General features: G+C 37.4%; 1 protein-coding gene across 1 annotated transcript in view; it reads right to left on the bottom strand.

Moving 5' to 3' along the window:
• Nucleotides 1–21,814, bottom strand: part of PTPRN2 (protein tyrosine phosphatase receptor type N2) — a 663,576-nt gene that overhangs the window by 367,116 nt on the left and 274,646 nt on the right. The window contains exon 10 of the mRNA XM_055709440.1: nucleotides 10,715–10,801. Coding sequence (XP_055565415.1) covers nucleotides 10,715–10,801 — 87 coding nt within the window. The remainder of the gene's footprint in view (nucleotides 1–10,714; nucleotides 10,802–21,814) is intronic.

A 21,814-nucleotide genomic window follows, 5' to 3' on the forward strand; every position in this document is an offset into this window, starting at 1 on the left:
CTGCTGTAAATGGGTTATCCATTATATACATAGCTATATAAACATACTTATGTCAAATCAAATTAATAAGGAAAAGCACATGATGAAAAGAGGCATTTTTGTAATACAGTATGTTTATATGATGTGATTTACAGAGCAAAGCAAAGGCAGAAAATTGCAGCTGGTCATTGTCCTATAACATAAAGGGATTAAGAAGTGTACACTGGCTGTTTTGCTCTCCTTCTGTTACTCAGACCAAGTATAAATCCATTGACCACTTGGTTCAAGTTTCACCAACATTTTTAACCAGAAATTTTGACCAAAATTTATTTTGTGAAGCATTGCATCATACTCTGTTTATATTACAAAAGCAGGTACCTGACTAAAGTTCAAAGAGTCAGGAAATCTGAGAAGGATGTATTGTGCTGACCTACTATAAAATAACTTCCCTGAACTGGTGAGTAGAGAATACTGATTATCTCCCAAACTTAATACAAAAAAGGCACACATTTTACTCTCTAACTTCTTTTCTCTTCAAAGACTTTCTTTGTTTTGCACCTGAACAAAACAAATGTCAATGTACAGCTGAATATATTCTCACATTACTATTGACACGTATGTACTTAAAGCCAGTGATCAATTTAAAAATCTTTCCCAGTTTTAGTAAACTGAGCTTCTTGAGCCCTTCTCTGGAAATCCTTAACATGCTTCTTAAACTGCAGAAGGACACACAGCGTTCCACAACATGCTGCAATACAGCCAAAAATACATTATCTATTTATATGTATATCCTTTATATACACTAAGCAGGAACTGTCTGTTTGCAACACTCTCTATGGAAATGTGGTCCTGTACTGAACACAGAGCTAGCACGGAGAAAGTCAAACATTGGTTGTATTAACATCACACCTTATGTCTGACAATGACCAAGTAATAAAGATGAAAAAGCAAAATCCCTGCTAAGGGAAGGACGTTAATTGCAGTGCTCACCAGTTAGTGGTTGATTTTCTGTCACCACTCGCATTTCATTAGAGTGGTTTACACCATGCAGCTGGGTGAGGTGTAACAGATAGACCACAAAGATTAGAGAGATTGACAGTTTCAGAGCAATCACATCTTGCAAATGTAACTACATGGAAACAAAAGTTAGGTCTGGATTTGATGGTTGCAGCTCAGACTAACCTCTGCAAGCTACATCTACAGTCTTCATAAATCAGGTCATTATTTGGCCACCTTGTACCGCCCTCTTCTCTCTCCCTGAAACCATCAGGGCTGCAGAGCGACTACACGGAACACCATTTCAGGGGGAAAGAAAAGGGCACGACAAGGTGTGCAAATAATGAAATGTATTCTGACTGACACACTACTGTCGTTAGAAAGAATTTCAAGAGCCAAGTCACAGAAAAGGGAGGACTGGTGCAAAAAGAGAAGCTTTCCAACAACAGCAGTCCATGTTTGGTGGGTCTCTGGTACCACCCAATATACTAAATGATGGACTTTTAATTATTTTACATTAGTCATTAATTTTTTATTAATCATTTAATCTATATGCATCAAAATTTTGCTAAGTACACTGATACTAATTTACCGTGCAAAAGACGATGAAAGAGTATTTTAAAGATTTTACAACTCGCTTCATCTCAGGTAAAGATTATTTTGCTAAGCCTACAATTTAAATGATTTTAAAAAGAGACAACGCTCAATTTAGAGAATGATGCTACACTCAGTTTGTCCTATTTTTATTCTTCACGAAATGCAACTTCTGATGATTACTCAATATCTATGAATAATTTGCAGAGTTTTAAAATAATTTTTCTATTAATCTGTCACAAACCATGGAGCTTGACATTTTCACCATGCTGAGTACATGAAAGCTGCCAGCTTTGTCTGCCATGAAAATAAGGTTCTTAATTACAGTATTTAAAAGAACAAACCCTACAAGTGCTATAATTTTTTACAGCAAAAGAGTGCTTGGACACTGAGAGAGTGGGAAAATGGTCTCAAAATTCTGCTTAAATGTACAGTGATTTTTCTTTCACTCCTCAAAGATTAAGGTAAAGGATAAAAAAGTTATGTCATTAAAAATATATAATTGTATTCTATTTACATTTCTGTTCTTTATACCTTGTAGTAGTCTGCTTGGTACATAAAGAACAGACAGTTTTAATTTTAGCCAGTAAGCATTCAATGCATTTTACTGACTTCAGGTCTATTTACCCCCTGCACACCTGTGTTGTTAATGGAGTCTGTTGAAATCCCATGTAAAATTAGTCTACTGGGATGATAGCCACCTTATGCTCAATTTGCACAAATCATTTAATAATTAATGAAGAGCATGACTCATGTGTTAGGGCTTTTGCAGAGGTAAAGGTTCAGAGTACTCACACCTTTGATAGGAGCCAGATAGGTCACAGATTTCTTTGATGAAGATTAGGCAGCACAACCAAATACCAAAAAAACCCAGACTTTGCTGCAGCCTCAATTAAAAAAGCTGCAAATCTCTGAGTGCTACAGCCAGAGCCCTCCTGTTTTCACTCTTAAGAACTTGTTGCCTTGTCCTTTAGTTCTCAGGAGACCAACCAGAAGATTTGTTCTGGAGCTTCCCCTGCCAGCTGTGAAGCAGAGGCATTTGCTTTGCAAAGGAGTCACTACAAGTGGAATTCATTGAGCTCTTTCAGTCCCACCTACAGATGCAAATTTACTCTGACTGCCTTTATGGCTCCTAAGGAAATACAAACCCTTCCATAGGCAGGCTGTGGTGCAGCTCATACGCCTGGACATGCAGTATTTACTGGCTAGAGTGTAAAAAAGTATGTGCAGAATAATTATTTAACTTTTTCAGCCAGGCCAGCAGGTCTGTAATGTTCCTTGAATCCACCCATCCATCCAGGTGACAAAAAGTGAGAAAAAAAAGTGTGTGTTTGTGTATGTAGGAGAACCAGGTAGCCAAGGGCAGGAGCATCAAGACATAGATGTAAGATATACTCCTATAAGGGACTATTCTTTTAAACAAATCTCTATGTGATAATCTTTTTCTGTTTCTAACACTAGTTACTCTATTTGTGGACCAAGCTTTAGTTCAAGACTAGTAATCAGAGTTCTCTGTTTCTATTCTCATATCTGTCACCAAATTCTGTACCATCTTAGGGAAAATCAAGCAAACCATCTTGAGTTTCAATTTACCCATCTGTAGAATGGAAATGATTACCTGTTAATAATATGTACAATGTTATATAAATTAAATGCAATGGCACATATTCAGAACTTCCTTGAAACAAAGTATAGCCTGCCTACCTTATAATGTTATAAAATTTAATTTTATTTAAAAAGGAATATGATGGCATTCTTAGTCATATAGAGGGATGAGTAGTAGAGAAATATGAAGTTTAAAAAAAGATAGATAAACTTCAGAAGCCCACACATCTGTATAAACCTCTTGAGCAGGGACCTGTGAGTACATGGAGATGTATCTATAACACTGGATTTCATTCTGCTTTTGATTACAAAGGTACAAATCCTCTGATTTAATGAGATGAAATATTGTAATGGAAAGCCAAACTTTGTACATTTTTATTTATAAGACTCTCCCTAGATTTTTATGGTCTTTCTGTTTTGTCACCTAGAATTCATAAAATGCTGCAGGCTAAAATCCTTCTTGTTATTTTAATGTATTTTTATATTTTTCCAGCAGGAAAGTTACAGTGGAGAAGGCAAAATGATCTTGGTTATATGCACATTTATTAAAGAAAAGCACACAAAATATATTGTACCTCAGGGGAAAAAGCCACAAGACTAATGTAATGCTAAGGTTGAGAAATCACTCATTTTTAAGTAAAGAAATTCATGGTTGAAACTTCCACCTTATTTTTGTTTTCCTTATCCTCATTCCTTTAAAAAAATGATGTATATTTATATTATAAATTAGTTGTCAAATAAGACATTATGTACCAGAAAACACAGTGTAATTTCTTATAAAAGCCTGCATGCGATGAGTTACAGCAGTACATTTTTCAGACAATTTGTTTTCCAGACTCATTAAATCTGTGGAAGAAGTCAAGTTTGAATAAAAGTGGTTCCATTATTTCTGAGTTATGCTTTTATAACATTTTAAACAAGATTATGCCAAATAGCCTTAGCCTGTTGGTTTGCTATTTAAAATCAAAGAACAGATGACAAATATTGCTCAACTTTTCTGAAAGGCGTATCTTTTGAGATGAAGCACAGCACAGTTCAGACTGGGATAAAAATGTTGCTTAATTTCTGGACAATAAATGGAATGGAAATAAAAAAATCGATCTATTGCTAGTTTATACTACAGCACCTTAAGGAGAGGAGGAGGACTATATGTTTTTTCATAAGCACAATATTAAAATATTTATCTTAGTAAATCTAAATGGCATAGATGGCTGAATCTGGAATCTGCCAGCCTAGAAAAAACTTTGCAAGAATATCAGTCCACAGATGTTTAACATACAATGCAAGAGAAGATTAATTACACCGAATCAAGGAGAAAGGAATCATGGAGAATCTGTACAGCAGAAGGAAGTTTGCAGATACAAACCTGACAAGACACTGTGCTACCTGTCCCACTACTGCTCAGTGGTTAAATAATCCTCCCTCACACTATCCTGTCTCTCAAGCTACTGATAATTTCCTGAGATGTTCACATTTAGAGCATACATATACCACATGTCATAATCCATCAGCATGATGAAGTGAAAATACCAAGTACTGTTCGAGTGTTTAGGTTCTGGATGACTGAATGATTAACTGGCTGATTGAGTTTTTCAGGTGTTAGAAAAATAACATGACAAACAATGAATAAAACCTATACAGCATGATGAGGACACTGCAGTCAATGCACGTGTTCATAATAGGTGAGGCTGTGAGCTCCGCTCATCAGTGTGCCTGCCCGACACTTCCGATTTGAACGCATTTAAAGCTTTTCCAAACTTTCACCACTTTGGTTTGATTTTCAGACATCTTCTTCACTTCACGTTCTTTTCACTGGGATGGTTGGCTGGCTTTTCAAATTGTATTTATTCCAGCCCAACCGTTTCAGCCTTTCCTAAAAACAAGAATAATTGCAGGTATAGCTTTGTTGTGTACGGCCTTTTCTTTGAAAAGGAGGTGGAAAGTGTCTCTAATCCCACTGCTTGAAAACAGAGATTTGAAGTAGAGTAAGAATGTAACCTTGTAGCTGTCCTCATGATAAGCCTTCCAAATTCAAGCTTTTGTTAGACCAGTCTTTACACAAAAATATGTAAAATACCATAGTTGACACTAAGGACATACTACAGTATAGTAGGAAAAATCAATCTTGACTTACTTTGTATCTAGATACGCAGTTTTTCTTTTCAAAATATTTTTTCAGTAGGATCCCTGACATCCAAGGATGAATGATGGTCAAGTAATAGAGAAGACTAATATTTTCAGGGGCCTGAATTTTTATTAGACTTCAGGAAGTATCTTGCAAATAAGGTATGGACCTATAAAGATGTAAAGGTCCTACCGTTACTTTGAATTCTGCGGGTACCATCCAGTTCTGCCTTGGATTCAGATTCACTCAGCTCGATTGAAGCCAAGTCATTTCAGGCATTTTTTTTGCTTTTTCTTTTTCTTTTATTTTCTTTTTTTTTTTTTCCCCCCAGTAGCACTGAGAGCTGACTTCTGGGACTGTTGAACACTCAGAATGGTAATTGAAGCCAGTAAGATCTGTCTCAATAAGTGAAGTTTTTCACAGAAGAAGCTGAATAAGCTATACTCTGTGACATCAGACTGGACACCTCATACTAGCAAATGCTTTGACATTAATCTCTTCATGCATACCTCCAGCTCTGTATGATCCTAATAATATGCCACATCTCATGTGAGTTTGTCAAGCATATTGATAGTGCAGTGAAGAGCAACACAGGGAAAAACAAAAACAAAAACCCAAACCAAAATAAGAGGAGATGGGGTTTCTGACCTCAAAACAGGGTTTGAATAATGTGCAGTAAATAAAACCTGCAGCCACACACTGAACAACGAAAATAAAATGAAACATTGAAGACCTGCTTATTAACTGAGCATTTTATTTCCTGCATATGGAATAAGACAGAGGGATGCAGAAAAAGACATAGATATGATCAAATATTTCAAGATTATATGATAATTAACCTTTATTGAAAGATTGATATTTTTGGTCAGCTGAACAAATTAAAAAAAATAATGGCTTGAGTTTAGTCCAAAATATTTTTTGTTTATAATTATCACCAAAATAAAAGCATTTTCCTTATAAGTCAAATTTGGTTAAATTTTTAAAATAGTTATTACTTCGAATTTAAAAATTATAGCATTTTATTTTCAAAATGTCAAACCAACTGCTGGGCTACTACAAATTTGGAAAGGCATTTTTCAGCTGCAGCCTCCATACAATTTCCATACATACCTTCAGTTATCCTGAATTTTCAGTTTTTCGTATAATAAACTATTCAAGTAAAACACTGAATTCACCTCTAGTCTCAGCGTGGGTAGGGAGAGCAGTCAGGTGAAAGCTGAACAACCAACCTGAGGCCTGGAAGTTTGAGATTCAGACTCTGAAAGATCAGTGATTTTGTCTTTTAACTTAGCTTTAGACATAACATATAGATGCAAGCAACCATACATGATAGGGGAATACTGGTTCAATTTTATGGCTTTGCAATGAGGGACATTATATTAGACAACCAGAATCAGTTTTTTCAACTGGAAAAAATCTATTCATATTAGCATTTGAAATTTAGCATGAGTATCCTGTTCATCCCCAATGTTATATATATATATATATGTATATATTATATGCTTATATAGGAAATTATTGTTACACTTCAAAACAAGAGCAGCAGAGATTAATGTTATTTTATAGCATGAATATAGAGTGCTCTGCTACACATTTTCCATTGAAAAATTAGACACAAGAAATAAGAAGGAAGAGAAAAAATCAGCACTAGTGCAGCATCCATCAGAGAATCTAATATTCAGCTGAAAATCTCACTCTTAACTGGAGGCTGAGAATGGTAGGATATGCAGTCTGAAATGCTATGAAAACAGAATAATCTGTTTTCTTTCCATACAAAGGTATTTAGCTAAGCTTAGACCTGAGAAGTTCCCTTAGCAAGGTTCTTAGTAAATACCCCAAGTATGAGAACATTAAAAATTCAGAAATCATTTGTATTCTCATCAGAAAACAAATAACTCATTTATCTTCTAATCAATGGTTTTGACCATGGATTCTGAGTCTCCTTTCCACTGACGTTACTGCTGAGTTTACAGATTTTCATATTTTTATTATATTTGGATGTTTCTTAATAACATCTTGTGTTTGCAATTTTACTCTATAATGTGTGAAGAACTGTAATTACATGAAGGCGGCCAATGTTGCAGATTGCAGAGTGGTAAAATTATTTCTTTAAAAATAAATACAAACACTCCTAACACTACCACACATCTGACTTCAATCCATGATAACAGTCCAATAATCAATCACCAGGGGCATTGGACACCCATAATTAGATTATAAAATCATAACTATAGTCATTTTACGTCTGCTTGCATAATTACATCAGCATGCTAATATCCTTTTAATGGTCTCTAATGATGTAATAAGAAATAATGGAATTTATTTGACAGATACATAACCATTAACAAAACATATTAAGCATAACTATTACTTCCATAAAGATTCAGGGTGTATCCAAAAGTGACAGCTAACATGTTGGATCTTTTCTTCAGTGTTGAAATATTTCTAATTACGAATTCCCAAAATCTATTCCCACTCATCTGCTTCACAGGGTGAGCAAAGTTTATGTCAATGCAAACTTGACAACAAACCAACTGTAGAAGTGGACTGAAGCTCTGGGAGCCAAGCCTGAGGCTACACTGTGAATTGCAGGCTATCTGTTAAAGTTGGCAGGGTTGTGAAAGAGAGAAGATAAACTGATTACTACCATGCATCACCTAATCAAGAACTAACAGGGGAGTCACGAATTGGTAGGAATCCATAGCAAAAGCAATTGCTCACTTACACAACGGCAAAGTACAAGAATAACACTAAAAATATAGGGAAGAACAAAATATATTTGTAGACAAAACTAACTAAAGGTAGCAATATATTTGTGAAGCAGTCCCTTTAAAATTATTTTTTCAGAGAAAAGGACAAGAAACTCTTAACTGAGAATTTATGAATTTTAGGAGAACACACCACTCACCCTCTCTCCTCTGTTTTTACACTGTTCCTATTTAATGCAATGGTTTTGTCTATACTGTGAAATTAACCCAGTGAGTCTCATTAACATTCCTTTACTCTGAAATCTTTGCAAAAAATAATAAAAAAAAACCCTTAGGCCTACACTGTTACTTTCTTACCACTCAGAATTCTTGGAGGGAAAAGAGAGAATTGAGAATTTTACACCAAGCTAATTCTCAGGTCAGAGTTCGAAGTAGAATAGGGTGTCATATTCCCACACCTTATATAAATCCTTGGGCTCCAGTTTATGAGTAGTTTTTTCTATCTAATTTCCCCCTTTTTTAAAAAAACACCACCTGAATTCTTAAGAAAAAAGACTACTTTTAGTTGCCAGTGAAATGATCTCAATTACCCAAGATGCCTTAGGCCAAGTAAAAAAGCATATTTCCTGAGAGGCCTCACTCTCACACTGATATGTCAACAGTAGATTAGGAATAACCATTACATCAAGTTTTTCCTGAACCTCTTCTCCATGAGGCCATTCAGAAGCTAACCAGAGCCTTCAAACTCATATAGCTTTCTGCTGATAATTGTGCAGTGATGACAAAAGAACAAACGTAAAAACCATTAATTCTTTGCTTGGTGAGGCCTCTTTCTAAAGCTTCTACTACTGGTGTATCTACCGGCCAGCTCTACCTTTCTTTAGCATTTCATGGGTTTAATGTGATTGAAAGAATCTCATTTTCTTGAATAAAGAAAATTTATTCTGGATGAATTCTTCACTAACTTGAGATTTGGGCTAACCTTTCACAGATCTATACATCTTTTTAAAAGGCAAAGACTGATAAAAATGTTGTATTAGACAATGTTCAATCCTGTTTGGAGTTACTATAACTCATAACACACTTTTAAAGTACTGACCACATGAGTACTTTCAGTACAGCCATATGACTGCATATTAATAGATGCAAAATAACCAGCCTCCCTAAAGTCACACATTAAAAAAAAAGGTTGTTCATAGTTAGCTTTATCACTGGAGGGATACTTTTCATTACAGAATGAATCTACAGCCTGCCAATTGCAACGTTGTTGTGTTTTATCAAATGGTAAGAAGTAACCAAAAGGCTTTATGCTAACTATTAGAAAGGTAGGTGAAAGTGCTCTTGTACTGTAAATGAACGCAGTTAATGAAGCACAACCTGCTGATTCCAGCAGAGAAATTGTTCCATGGGATTACTGCTTTAAGTGTGCAGCAGACTTTATCTGCTAGTATTCAAAATCAAGGATGCAAATTCTTTTTACAAGGAAGACCATGTAATATTGTAAATTTCTTAAAATTTCAAAACTCAAGTTTTCATAAAAAATGCATTTCGTAAAATACAACCAAAAAGACATTCATCAATACAAAGAATTTTCTAGTAAACAAAATATAGGAATATTTTCATTTTAAAAAAAACTAAAGCCAATATGACTGGTATCTGTCAGTTTCCCAAAAAAGATTTTCTCACCAGTAGTCTGTTTCTCCCTACACATACAGTAATGGAAGGGGTAGATTTTTTTATTCTAAATAATAATAAATACTTCCACTAAAGATGGAACATTTTCAGACTACAGCTTAAAACACAGTATTAAATGATGAATTGCATTCACTAGAACTGAAGGTTAAAGAAAAGCTGACGGCAGCACAGGCAAGGCAGAGAAAGATGCTGCACTTCAGTAACCTGACTCATGGGCCAAAATAACCAGCCCCAAACCCTCTGAAACATAGGCAGGAACTGGATGCTACCCAGACTTCAGCTATTTTCTGTGTGCCAAGATGTGACTTCTTTACAGCAAACTGTCAAAACCCTCCCACAGTTGACCCTTTTTTTCCACTACTTTTCTATCAAACTATTTTTATTTTCTGTTTTATAAAGGAAGAATTAAGTTTTGTGAAGTAAATGTTCCTACCAAAATAATTTCAGAAAATCCCCAACTTAATTTTTTTTACCAGATATGGCAAATCGTAACCTCCTAGTTCAGGAGATGAATATGAAGAGCATTCATCAGTATGAATCATATGAAGAAAAACAGTACCTCATCATAGCTGAACTCCCTGTGACTTGTTAAATGAGTAGCTGACCAAACAGCACGACCCAGTGTACCACGTGCCAGACTCAATGCCAGGGACCCAAGTTCTTATTCATCTCTGACATCATTTTCCGTTTCAGCAATGCTGGGTGTAATGACCCTTCACAAGACTTTCCTTACCTAGAAACTGCTAAATAAGGTTGGTAATATTTTTACAGCACTTTAAGCAAACTATTTTTCCCTACTGAAGGGTAGGAAAATTTCAGTCATCATCTTTTTTTTCTCAAAATAATTTATTCCTGTGTATATGGGACATTATATAGATCATCACTATATTCTTTGCCTTGCACACTCTCGTTAATTTTGGCATTAAAAATTAGATATTTCCTTGTAAGACAAACTACTCAAAACCCATGAGATATCCCATAAAATAAAAAGCGGCAAATTCCAGGTACGTACTTGACATCATCGAAGACACTCATCTGCAGCTTCAGGAGATCTGCCACTTCCTTTATTAACTCCAAGCCCTTTTCCACACTCAGGGGGCTGTTGAAAGGGAGCAAGAAAACAGAACATTACGAAAATGGAACTCATCAATACTTGAGAGGCTAAAAGTCCCAAAAGAGTTATCACCTTGGCCTCTTAGAGTCTGAAAGCCACCACTAACTGTATTCCTGTCACATAGTGATCGTGATATCAAGGGAATTGGGATCAGGTGCTTCTCCAGGCATGATGAATCACCTGAATTTTCCAGCAATAAGACAAACAATAAGGTGTAAATGGAATTGTTAGGAAGTGTAATGGGCCCATGATGCAGCAACCAGTTCATCTCAGTCCTCAATAAAAAATGTAATAAAGTAAAAGGACAGAAAGAGAGAAAAGGATTGACAAGACAAGGAGGAGAAACAAACAATGAAAGTCAAATTGCAGGCTCGGCATCAAATGGACAAGGGAAAAGCGTACTTTTAAATTCATTAGTTTTTAAAATGAATCTTCACCCAGTAAAGGGATACAAAATTATTATGGATTCGAAAGTAAACAATGGAGCAAGGCACATAGTCCAGAGGACACTGATTAGATACATAGAATTTAGTTTGGTGTGTGCATGGTCTGCTGACAGAACCTGCTTTAAATCTTTTTAACCTTTGCCAATGCCACATTTACATTTTTTAATTTAGAAAACAGGTTGCAATCAAGGCTAACAGAAGACAACCACTATCATTTTTTAAAGCGCTTACCTACATGCAAAATTAGTATTTGCAAGAATTTCAGGTTATTAGAGCTGTTACGACTCTCAAGATGCATTAAGAACATTCTGTCCCTAATAAACAGATTATACTTTGTTTAGTTGTTCTTTGGTACTGTGGAACCAAACACAAAAGTATTAAGCAAAAATATAAGGAAACAATATAACAGTGTCCAGTGAGAACAACAGAACATTCTCTCTCTAAATAATCCTCAACATTGTTAAAGCCCCAAAGATCATAAAATTAAACCTTACAAGCTTGATACTTATCTAACTTATGCCATGGCAAATCAGAAACAACTTTGATGAGATTAACCCTGGGGAAAAAAGGTTCTGTACTTTTTCCTTCAAAGATTTATAACAAGTAGGAGAAGGAGGTGTCAAAAAATTTATGTACTATTAGACATGATCTTTTCAACTGGATTAAGGGGAAAAAAGATTTTTTTTTTTTTTTCAAAGCTCTGTACCTAGGTTATTACTTCTGCTTCACAGTGAAAGTTTTTAAATCTAATTTTATATCACGGTAATCATTGCTGCAATTTTATTTATTGTCTGCAATGAGCACTGTTTGTTTATTTATTTATTTATTTATTGCGCTGCTTTCTGCATACACTGCCCTATGGGCACCTCTATTTAAATAATGGGATGTCTCATGTGGATCTCGGTTAGGATGGAATTGCTCAGCCTTCCTTCATGCCACTAACCCAAAATGCTCAAGAGACCTCCTGTCACACAAGCAGAGGTAGCCCCTCAAGGCACCAGATAAATTTGGAGTTTTTCTAGATGTCTGACAGAAATATTCTTGTGTGAAAGTAACAAAAGAATTTGATTGTTTCTGTAAGGAAAAAAAATGCACTATAGATTATTCATAAAACCCCTATATTTCAAGGACTGACAACGGGCAGAAATGTGATTATTCCTATTGCTATGAAAGCAGATTGTCATAGTGACTCAGGGGCTTATGTGTTAATTAAATCTTTTCTCCCAAAGATGTTGGCTTAAATTTTATGGAAATGATTGGTGTCAGCAAGTGGGCTTTTAGTGTAATAGCAAGTCTACGCAGCAGTGCAGGCAAAGGCTGCTGCATACATTGGTGTCCAATGGAGTCTCATTTGTAAAAGCTCAACCTCCTACTCTCTGCTTACTCCTCCTCCTCTGAAAAAGCATTCCTCAGCTTCAAAAACAAGGTATGCTGCTACAAGTCAATGCAACAACAGTAATGGGGCATAATCAGAGCATTCAAATGCTAAACCCCAGCAAGAGTGCTGGTGAGAAAATGGGAAAGAAAATGGTGCTGGAAGACCATTCTCTTACAAGCCTGAGCATCCAGGAGTAGTCTTAGTAACTCTCATCCAATACCAAGCTATTCACAAACTCAGATGCAGTTAGACCAAGAAATGATCATTCATAACAGCACAGGAAAGCTGCAGCACCAGTACTCTGGTACCTGTGCTATTATTGATCCCACTGCCACATTTGAGGTTTTAAATGAAGAATGATTAGTTTATATCATGATATTCTCCAAAGCACTTTTTCCAGTTTTGTAGCATTGTTACGTACTGTTACTGTTCATTGCAGTTTTGTGATGCGTGTATTTTAGGGGAGCTGAATATTCAAAAGCTTGCATTCTCCATACCTTGTTTCTGCTTTTCTTTAGTTTAGTGTTGTACGGTTTGTTCAGTGATTGCCTTTAGCTTTGTTTACGCAGAGAGAATACACTGCTCCCACCAGCACAGTGTCAAGCAAAGTAGCTTGCCTTGCAACAGCACCGTACACTGACATCACCCATCTGATTTCAGGTTTACACAGGGACTGTTGCCAGAAGACAACTTGCAAACACCACCTATCCTCCTGCCCGTGGTCCTCCCACGTGTCCCCATTGCAAGCACACAGTACTTGTGGAACAGCTCTTTGTGAGCTTTCATGTAGTATGCCTGGTTTTCAGCTTGCTGGGTTCAGTCCTGTATGGGAAGTTTCTGTATTATGGAGCGGGCTTTTTCTTATGAATATGATTCATCTATTGATTGTGAGGGTTCAACAACTATGGAATTAATTTAAAGTGTTATGTAAACCAGGAAAGACAGACAAAAATTAGTTGTTCAGATAAGGAACAAATAGTGAGATACTCCACGCAGAAATTGTAATCATAGGATGAATTGTCTTCAGACAATCTTGACAATGAAACTATTTTATCAAGGCCAAAGACTTGGAGGGAAGCTAAGGGTGGGGGTAAGGTTCACACTGCTTTGTCTGAACTGCCAAGACATTCATTTTGGTTCCCTATAGTGGGGGAGGAGAGAGGGAAGTCTCTTTGTGATGGGCTTTGCTGGCGCTCAGAGCAGCACGGCACACAGCGAGTCACTGGGCTATGGCCCCTCGGTTCCCATGCTACAACACAGACCCAACCCATATACATTCTGTTTCAGGAGCCTGTGATAACACATTGCAGCACACCAGTAACGGTGAACCCTTAAAAGAGAAATCACAGCCTACATAGGCCTCAAAGATACAAAGCATGTACTAGAAAAAACATCAGCAGAAAAATGCCTACCCATGGGTGCTATTTAGGCTTTGCAAATTTTCTTGAGGCTGGCTAACCCTGCTTATGCCAAAGAAAATTAATGGCTCCTGCAGTGTCTTTAACAGTCCTTCTTTATTTTATCACTACATTTTTTCATTGCCCTGAAGGTTTTTGATTAGCTTTGATCCAGATCTTGGTGTTAGAAGAAGAAACTGTGGGATGGCACAGCACCTTTTTTCCAGATGACATAGCTGTTGCCAGCTGAGATCCTGAGACAGTGGTCACTGGGTTTCCTACCTTTGCTCTCATTTCACTTGCTGTAGATTTCTTTTTTTGCATCTTCTTTCAAGCTACCTGTGTTAAAATACCACAACTGTAGCTAAAACAAAGTGTGATGCATCTCACAGTTTAAAAATAATTGGGTTTAGGTCCTTTTTAGGTTTCCATCTCCAGTTCTCTACAACTTGGAAGAGGAAAAGAGAGTCAGAAAGTATAGAAAATTCATGTATAACCAACTTATTGCTTTATCTTCTAATGCCATCTCATCACTCACTAGTGAGTGCTAGCCTAAATATTATTTTTCATTTCACAGATTCAGGCCCTACTGAACCAGAAGCAGAACTCTGTCTCACTCAGATGCCAATCTCTATCTCATATTATTTGTAGAATATACTTTGTTTGACAGGTTAATGACAATGAAGAAATAAATGGGGAATGAAATACCTGTATTTCCTTTGGGGCTTATGTAGATATATATATAGTTTTAAAGTCTGGCAGAGTATCATCTGCAAAATATTTCACTGCTGCTTTTGTTTAATTTCACTTTTCAGGGCACAGCTCTTGCACTAAACTAGTTATACCTGCTGGAGCATATGGCTTATATCTCTGCTAAAAATAGCCAATGTTATATGGTAGTACTACATTATCCTTTCAGATGAAATGGCTCCCCAGCTCAGTGCAAGACTCTGATGCCATGATTTAACAACATGAAAACTTCCCTACCCATTTTAACCATGTAAAAATAAATAATCCAATCTGTATCTACTTGTCTGAGCTGAAATAATCATGAGCCAATCAGCTGCCTATAAAGTCATCAATTTTGTCTAAAAAAAAAACCCAAAACAGATCTAGTCTATAAAGCTATTTTATTTAGAGATTAATCTGAAATGAAAATACAGGAATTAATATCTCTTAACTTTAATGTGAGCTCCTAAGCCCTTCTGGAAATTAGTGTAATCCATTTAAATCCTCAGGAGTGGATTTGGGAACCCAACTTTATGTAATTGTTTGTTAAAACGTTTTCACAAAGTGTACTGGACATTGCATACAAGAAAATTAGCTTGCCTGGTGAAAAATAATATTCTGTGCCTTCCAGTATGTAAATCCCTCTCAGTGAAGGAGCTGAAAACAGAAATATTTTAAGGAACAATCCACTTACAAAGGTAATTTAAAAAATAGAACATTGGATTATAACCTTCCTCTGCTATCGTCTATTAATGATTTCACTTTTCACTCACTCAATTTGCAAGAAAAATCCATTATGAAGAGTCATTTCTAAAATCTGGTCGCAGAAAGTTGGGACAACTTAGAATACCACTAAGTGATTTTCTTTTCAATCACTGCTACAAAATGTATAGAATTTGCTAGCCATTTTTTTAATCTGCCTATACGATCCCACTGCCTTCAATGGTTTCATATATAAGTGAAAGAGTATCTCTTGCTCAATGAATTACCAATGAGGAACAGAATATGTCTTCATATGGAAGAGGCCTATCAGGTTACCCTGGTCAAGACATCTTCCTGACCCTCAGTTTCACTCTCCATAAAATGAAGGCAATGATACCAACTTTCTTTGTCAGATGCCTAGTATTGTTATATAAAAGACTGTTATTATTTGACTTGCTTCCCTTCTGGAGCTAAGAATAGAAAAAGCAGCACTACTGGCTGTCCCTAAAGGTTTTATATATATATCTATAGATAGATAGATAGATATAGATATATAGATATATTTCTTCCTACCGGATATGGAGAAACTGTAGTAGTGAATACCATGTGACCCGAGTGTTATCTTTTAGTCATAATAAAAACTTTCCTCATTCCACTACCAAAATTTTTGTTTCAAACTTTTTAAGCAAAGGGGCTCTGACTGGTTTTAGAGCACATCTGTCTGATTTTAGAGCATATTTAGTGTACTCAGATCCAGGTGAAGGTAACTTCTCCCTCACTGGTCACTTAGTAGCCTTGCTAAATGCCTGTTGGGGGCAAACAGAGTAGGAGGCAAGGGTCTTATGGAACAGATGTTCCTTAGGAATAGCCAGTTAGACCACTAAAAAAAGAGTAGTGCTGATTTCAAGACCAGCTCAGCTCCATGCTGCAATTATTCAAACAATGCTACAAATGGATGCCACGTTTCCAAGAAATTCCCAAGATAAACTACAAATCTAATGAGTGAGAACAACCACTTTGAATAATGGACTGTCTATTTTTGACCTGGACCTAATGATTTATGCATTCAAGGCTCAAAGCTTCCCCTTCTGGTTAAAGAACAAGAAGGAAAGATGTAAATGAAGGAACAGGGGGAGTTCTGCAGGGAGTGACACTGGCAGCATGGCCGGCTCTGCATGCTGAGCTAAATGGAGATTAAACTCTAATAAAAGCCAGTGGGCAATGTCAAAGGGAACAAGAGGAAAAACAGAAGCAAACAATTATGAAAACTATATGTTCTGTATTTCCCAACATGCCTGTCAAAACAATCCCATAAATTGATCCATTTTTGCAGTGAAAAATCTGATCCAGTTATACAGATGGCTTGATTGCGACTCTTTGCCAAGCCTGCTCCCAGTCCAAGGAGAGCAACATGTAGCTCAATGTTACGCTGAGGTTATGTCAGTCTCGTAAGCAGTTGCTCTCATTTGCTTTTCCTCCTCCCAGTTGCCAAGTGTCTTCGGAAACCCACTTACTGAACTCTGAAATACTCCCTTAGCACCGTCATTCAAATTATGTATTGTCTTTACCAGCCTGTACCTAGTGTCCTTCCAATACTCTGTTTAGCAATTGTAATGCAGCACTATAATGGACATCCAGTCAGCCCTGTCAGATTAGTTCAATTGAATCATTTTCTGCAAAAATGAAGAATAATCTACAGTACAGAAATAGGCATGACATTGGGAATTGCACTCCTTAAACCTAAATGTCAGTCTAATTTTCAGTGAAATCTTAAGTAAGGTAGAGTTCAATCCACCTAAAATTTGTTTAAATTGGGCCAAAGGCAATGAAGGCCAGTTTGCCCATTTTTAAGAGTGCTAAGCACTGCATTAAAATTGCAAGGCATTTGTCTACAGCCTGAAAGTTGCCTGAGTGCTTAACTGCAGTCCTCCCAGAAGTATCAGAAAGCGTATTTTCTGGAGAGGTAAATGCCAGTCTCTCACATCCAGGCTTTCTTTGTTATCCAAACTCAAGCACAGTGACATGTCCACTCTATCTATTACTTATTTCCCCTGCAGAAGGTTCAAAAGTTTGGCTACACCTGTGTTCAGCCTGAATAGTACTGAATCTGCATCTCAGCCAGAGGAAGGCAGAACCTGAGAACGTGCCACCTAGGTCCTTTGGGAAGAAGACCTTTTTTAGACTGTTTACTTTAAAAACACTTTCAATATTTGCTAATGTGAAACGCACAGATGCTCAAAAAGTAACTTTGGACCAGCAGTCTTCCTTCCTCCTGCAAATTAAGAGCCACTCTTGCATGTTTTCTATGTTCTGTTGCTTTTATTCCTGAAGATGAACTACTGGGCCATCAAGAGGATGATGAACCGTGCTATCACTCAGGACAGTACATAGAGCACTCTCCTAGGATGTGGGAGGCAACACGTCTTGGACTAGCTTTGGTAAGATCTCTTCCATCTCCTGCTTCACTTTCTAACCCCTGCAGTAATAAGCAGAGGACAGTACACATGGTGCCTTTCAGCAGAGAAGCACTGGACACACTGTATCCTAGAATATCCTACTTGTTTGGCATGTCTTAGTGAAACAAGGAGATACCTTGCAGTCTGGGCTGTCTTCTGGAGTCTCCAAAAAGTCCCTTCTAATCAATGGAGGAAAGGAGGTCCCTAACTCCCCTGCGTGGGTATGTCTTCACTTGTCTCTCAGGGAGCTCGATGTCAAATGAAGTGGGTCATCCTTGTCATCCTTGGGGAAGATGTGCAGCGTCCAGCAGCTCTAAGTTTGGCACCTAAATGAGGCAGTTTGGCTTTCACTCTAAATTCTGAAATAATCTTTAAACCTAGAAATATGCCTTAAAGGGAAAAGGTATTAACCACATGGATAACAAGACGGACACCCAATGCTCTTGAAAATAGGAGCTGAATTGACTAAATCTGTTGAAGAATTTAATTTCAGTAATCAATTTTTACTAAACAATGAGAGGTACATGCAGATTATGCCTTGCAGATGAAAGCATTGGGTTAGAACTGTAAGTTTCTTTCTCAGTTGGGTCTTTAACCCACACATTCATGTTAGCAAGAATAATCTACCAGAAGACGTAGTCTGACAATCACCTGGATATGTTCATCAAAGATCAGTGTCTTTTAGTGGTGGTACTTTAGTGTAGAAGCTAATCTGAGTCTTGAGCTGACAAACATAATTTTCTTGGTCCTGCCTACCTCTGTATTTATTTTGAGTGTTTATATCAAAGATTTTTTTACCCGTCATTCACCTAGTAGGCACATGCAGGAGATTCTTCCATGTTGAAGATTTTACTTTTTAGTACTAATCTTAGATACATTTTTTTTCTCTCGTCTTTTTAAATACTTAATTTTAAGAAAGATGCATTCCATAGCTTAAAATAATTATTTAAGAAAGATCCACCTGGCCATTTTTCAACAATGTCTCTGTGCATTGACATCAAATTGGCTTCCTCTCACTGACAGGGCAACAGTATATAACAGCATCACGTTCTTAATATGCAGCACAGTCTCCTTAGTACTACAGATAAAAAGCTAAACTTAAAAAACCCCAAAACCACAAAGTTCAGAAATGTGAGTCTGGAATACCATAAGGAATGCTGCAGAAAGTCAAATAAAGAGGCCACCTTTAAGATGACTAATGTTGAGTTTTCTGTGGCTGCTAAAACCATTTGGCAGCAGCATGGACATTGGCTAGGCTGCAGGCAAACTGCCTGCTGACGGGAAGCTGGGAGAGGTATCCCGGCCAGCTCCAACACAAGCTGCCAGCCTCCCTCCATACCTGGAAAAGAGCAGGTATGTTTGTCACAGGGCTCAGGCTGAGCGGTGAGACTCTGAGGTGTGTGGAGGTATTTCAGAGCTTCTTTAAAATGTCTTACAAATATGCTAGGGACTGGCTGCTTACTATTTGTTCTAACAAATACAAAAGATTAACCCAGCAGAGAGGGTCTCTTTGAATAGGTGACAGTAGCTTCAGCACTTTTTACCACCCACCTTCATGGGCCAGTATCAGGCCTTATTCCTTTCACACCATATCTCCACTCTCAGCGCATTGCTTGGACAGGAGAAGTGGAAGAGCCAGAATACCAGGTCTAGAGAGCTGCCTCACCATGGGCAAGGGGCTGGTGCATACCAGCTATGGCTGCTTTGTCTGCTAAGAGCAGTCAAGAGAAAAGGGTAAAGAGGGGGAAAGCAATTTCCATTTCCTGCTGCTGGGATCAAGAAGGAGCAAGAAGAGCAACTGCTGAAGGGTGCACATCCCCAGCAGTACACAGTAACCCTACACCTTGAGTCAATTCTCAGCATCAACCACCAGCACAAGACTGGAGGTTATTTTAAAACACCTTTGGTTTACTTAAGCCAGCAGTAAATACAGAAGAGTCCAAAAATAAGACCTAAGAAATAAAATGAAGTCCAAGATAATTCTGGAAAAGTTATGAAGGAGGGTGAGAGAAGTGGTCAGCTGAGATACACCTCTGTAAGGACTACCTAAGGAGGAGTCTACCCTGAGAGAAACATGGCTGTGACAGACAGAAACCACAGGTACTTTTAATTTTTTTGTCTTGGGCAGTGCTGTGCTCACGCTGCTGAAAAGCGAGAAAGACAGACGTTAAAAAAAGTTGTCCAGTAACAATATTCAACATTGCCCTCAATTTCCTGAGGAAAAACTTAAAAGGTGTGAGGGTTGTTATGAAATTGCCAGTATTCAGGCAGTTGCCTAAAGCCCAGTCAAAATGTAGCAAGCCACATATATTCTATCCCAGGAGTACTAGGGATACCAGACCATAATAAATTACAATATTATACATGAGAAGACCAGATTCCAACTGATTCAGTATCTGGCTCCAGTGGTCAGACAGAAGAATGGTGCCATTTTATCCTTACATGAAGCACATGAACCTCATGTTTCCAGATTGGAATGATAATCTCTCATGCACTGTTTCCACGTGCACCCACTGCACTGCAGCCTAGGCAAAGAACAGACAGAGATTAGAAATCAGTCCCCCTTCCTTCTGAAAATAAATAAATAAGATTATGGTATAATTCTACAAACAGTTAATGTGATTATGTATATTGCCATTACTCACAAAAATTCTTTTTAAAAAATCCCCTGCTGAACTCTTGATCTCAGTGATACATATTAGACTAGTTTGTGTTTTAGAAATACATGGCAGAGAACTGGGCCACCAACTTCAGGATTTGCATGCCTTTTAAATTTTCAACTCTGAAATATGTGCTACCATACCAAGGGCAGGATTCATGTATCAACACAGCAAACCTTTTCTTCAAAATTTTCCACAGCCTCAGAGCCCAGACTATAAGGAGTTCTAAGAATACCTTTTCCTTTTCTTTTTTCTTTTTTTAAAAAAGGACTATTTTTGCTAATGTCTATTATTCTGTCACACTTATTGCAGCTGAATTTCATCTACCATTGTGCTCTTTAATCCCTCAATGTATTTAAATCCATCTGGAATTTTTCTAAATCCTCCATAGTTCTTCCTAACAGAGACAATTTGCCCATGGGGTACCACTAATCTCTCTACATGCTGAGAAGCATCAGTTCATAACAAATCTTTCTCTCCTATCTCATAACCAGTTCTTAATCCGCAGTGACACCCTGGCCCTTGCTCTGTGACTCACTCTCCTTAAAGTCAGTATGAAGAGCATCCCGTTTATCTCCTGTTGATTTGAAGGGTAGGTACAACTTGTGGTTTCGCTGCAACAGCAGCTTTTCTCCCAGGAGAGTATGATGTATCTCATCCGTAGCTGCTTCACTCCTGAGGGTCTTCCAGGCATGGTATTGCCCCAAAGGAGAAGAGAGGGTCCCTGGCACTGCCTCCTGGAGGCCCAGGCTCGGTAGCCTTCAGATATAAATAGCCAAGATGTAAAATGTGAATAGTAGCTTATCATGAGTGTGGTCCTGGAGTTGGTGATCACAGCACTTTTCCACCTCAGGGAAGCTGAAAACAATACTAGGAAAGCTTTTATTTTAAGGACACAGTTTAATTTTTTTTTTGTTTTTCTCTTCCCTTTTTTCTTCGTATTCTTCTTTCTTTTTTATTCTGCTAAGATTAGTAAATATTTTAACAAGCAACATAATGGGAAACTCAGCTACTGAAGTATGAAATAGAAGGTTGTAAACCTCTTTGTGTGCAAATTTCAGTAGTAACTGAAATATGGAAGAGCTGCTGATGCCATCATAAAGAACAGACACAGCTTTACCAAGATTCCTCAAGAGATTTTCACTCCCCTCTTCCCACTGACTCCTGTCTTCTGGGAATTGGCTGCATAGCACTTTCTAGCACACCACCACCACTACTCTCTGACCTGAA

This window comes from Falco cherrug, chromosome 4 (genome assembly GCF_023634085.1).
Source record: "Falco cherrug isolate bFalChe1 chromosome 4, bFalChe1.pri, whole genome shotgun sequence".
Classification (NCBI taxonomy): domain Eukaryota; kingdom Metazoa; phylum Chordata; class Aves; order Falconiformes; family Falconidae; genus Falco; species Falco cherrug.